This window comes from Numida meleagris, unplaced genomic scaffold (assembly GCF_002078875.1).
Source record: "Numida meleagris isolate 19003 breed g44 Domestic line unplaced genomic scaffold, NumMel1.0 unplaced_Scaffold406, whole genome shotgun sequence".
NCBI classification, from domain to species: domain Eukaryota; kingdom Metazoa; phylum Chordata; class Aves; order Galliformes; family Numididae; genus Numida; species Numida meleagris.
In genome coordinates, this window is record NW_018364626.1 from 34,274 (window position 1) to 37,112 (window position 2,839).

At 54.0% G+C, this 2,839-nt stretch overlaps 1 protein-coding gene across 2 annotated transcripts in view; it reads left to right on the plus strand.

The window, feature by feature from the left end:
- The first annotated feature begins 2,464 nt into the window (after positions 1 to 2,464).
- LOC110391571 (C-type lectin domain family 2 member D-like) overlaps positions 2,465 to 2,839 on the plus strand; it is a 13,935-nt gene continuing 13,560 nt past the window's right edge. For both annotated transcript variants that reach the window (XM_021383511.1, XM_021383510.1), the window contains exon 1: positions 2,465 to 2,762. In XM_021383511.1, the coding sequence (XP_021239186.1) occupies positions 2,480 to 2,762 (283 nt within the window). In that variant the 5' untranslated portion in view covers positions 2,465 to 2,479. The remainder of the gene's footprint in view (positions 2,763 to 2,839) is intronic.

The following is a 2,839-nucleotide window of genomic DNA, read 5'->3' on the forward strand; positions in this document are numbered from 1 at the left end:
CCAGGGCCTGCACACAAGGCCGGATTGTCTCACTGTGTGGGTAGGCTGGGATGCAACAGGTCGGCATCAGGATGCTCCCTGTTAGGAGCATCTTTTGCTGAGGGTCTACATCTTTAGATCAGTTCCCCTTTTTCAATATCTAATGCAGAAACAGCATTCCATTCCTACAATTCTCATTGCTCATTAGGGCACAGCGAGCCCCTTTCTAACAACAGTATTGCCCGTATTGAGGCCACAGATAAACGTGTTCTATTGGCACTCCAGTGCTGCTCGTGAGGCAAAATCATTGAGGCAGAAGATGGAAGTGTTCTATTCTGTCCACAGTGTAAAATCAGTGAGGAAAGCAAAGCTGGTCACCCACTAAAGTTGAAATGGAAAGTTCTAGAACTATCCCTCATGGATTCCTTTTGCTAAACTCATAGACTGGTTCTGAAACTGATCTGCTAATCCCTGTGGCTAAGCAAACCAACGGACACAAATGTGGATTAATGAAACATGACTCAGAACCCATTGACACCTGCCCCGCCCTTCCTGTTCTTCACAGCCTACACCATCCATTGATGTCTTCTCTTTTTCCACTCACCTTCCCTTCTCCCCTCAGCAGTACCAGTGCTAAACATTAAATTAAGCCATAGAGAACGTATCCTTCTCTTTCACTGCTGCTGCTCCAAGCCAGGACAGAACGGGAACACTGCACGTGACAAAAGACATTGTGCTCTACTTCTTTAGATTAATTCCCCTTCTTCGATATCTAATACAGAAACAACGTTCCGTTCCCACACCCTCTGCACGCCGCGTACCAGGCCCTTTCACTTTGGTTCGCTTAATAGCAAAACCAGCTCGCAGCAACCTCGGTTCGTATCTGAGTCACCGCCCTGTTCCAGTGCAGTTTGGATCAACTCATGGCAAATGGTTGGGCTGTGTTTCCACCCCTGGGGCAAACGGTTCCAGGTGTACTGAACGCCCCTCCAGGTGAAAGCAAACTGTGATCTGCATTCTGTGGCCAAAGGAATGGAAAAGAAGGCATTAGCAATGTCAGGATGGCCTGGCACATCAGAACCACAGCAATATGAGGCACTGGTGGACACTGGTGCACAGTGCACTCTAATGCCCTCTAGTGGTGTCAGAAGTGGGATATAATAATTCCATGTCGTGGTTCTATGTTCAGAGGGAGGCGTAAAACTGTGCGCACATCACAAGACATTTTCCCTTTTACTTTCTGTTCTCCTCCAGTGCGTGCTCCCTCGCACTCTCGCCTTCAGCTTTAGAGTAAGGCCTCTGTTTTTGGACAGTCTCTCATTTATTAGATTAAATTCCAGTTATATTGTATCAGAGTGTGTTAGCTTGCATTCTGATATTATATTTAGTAAATTAACTTTCCTCCTCAGGTCGCTGCGGCTGTTTGGTTTTTAGTCCCATCTCCCTTGGCCATCCTAGCGAGGACCTCACGTGGATCGACTGCANCCATAAGGGGGAAGCAGAAACTCCCTCAGCAAGTGCACTCTTACTTAGTGACCCTGGAGAGACAGGAAAGCACCAGGAAGGAGCGAGCAGGAGCCCGGCGGCGGTGGATGCGCTGGGCAGTGCCAGCAGGGCAGCCCCTGCTTCAAGGGGCACTCGGCCTCTCTCCCACTGCAGCCTCTCTCGTGCTTGGATTCTCCCCGGGCTCTGCAGGGTTGGTTCCATTGCATGCTGCACCTGCGTGGCCAGTGCGTGATACAGAGCCGTTCTGGCATTCCACAACTCAGTTTTTCTGAGAGAGATTCAGGAATTGCTGCATGGTTCCATGCAGAGACAAGTGCAGGAGTGCTGGAAAGAGGCAGATTGAGGTTTTCACTGATGGCTTTGCAGTGCCCAGGAGCACTGGCATGAGCTCGCTGCGGATGGGATCTGTCACTGTGGATCTGTCTCCTCCCTCCAGAGGACGTAGCTGTGGGCTCTGCTGCAGACCCAGGGCTTCTCTATGTGGCACAGGGCTGAGCTGATCCTGTTCCCATTCAGGTGTGTGGGTTCTGAGGGACTGTAACAGAGCAAGTGGGGCACACGTGTTGTGGGGAGCAAGCTGTCTGCATTGATTGCCAGGGCTTTAATCCAGGTTCGACGGGGGAGGGTGTTAGATGTGACGGTGAAGGGCCAGGGGATGTTGCCACCGCGGCACTGGCAGTGCTCCCTGCTGCTGTTCCAGTCACTCGCTTCTGTTGAAAAACAATGGCATTTCCTTTGGAAACTGACCAAGGCGTTGGGGCACAACTGGGAGAAGTGTGGGCGGGGTGAGCACGACAGATGCTGGAGCACTGACAGGGAGAAAGTTGGGCAAGTGAGAGGCAAAGAACGTTCCCCTGCAGCAAAGGTGGGGGGTTGGGATGCCCGGACATGGGGCACACCCAAAGCGATGCTTTTCTACAGACAGCCGTTGGCTGCCGGCGCTCCCGGCTCCATGCACCCCCCGCTTGGGGTTGCGCCTGGGGCAGGAACTGGCATGCTTCCTGAAAGGCGGAGCGCTTTGTGCGTGTCATTCCGAGCTGCTTTGACTTTGCCGGCATCCCTGGTTGCAGTCGATCCGCGCGAGCTCCTCGCTCACAGGAGCGCTCCGCCGGCACCGCTGTGCCCTCAGCCCGACCCTTCCCTGCCCCTCTCCCCGCACACGACGGGCACAGCCCCGCACCTCCACGCTGCCGTGGCAGAAAGAGAGCGACTGAGCCCTTCCGTGCACCGAGACGTGACGATCCAGCCGGGGGATGAAGAAGTCCGAGCGCCACAGGGTAACGCCGGGAGGCAGCGGGAAAGGGCTGAGGGAGGGGGAAAACGAGCCCGAGGCCACGGGAGGGTCCCCGGGCAG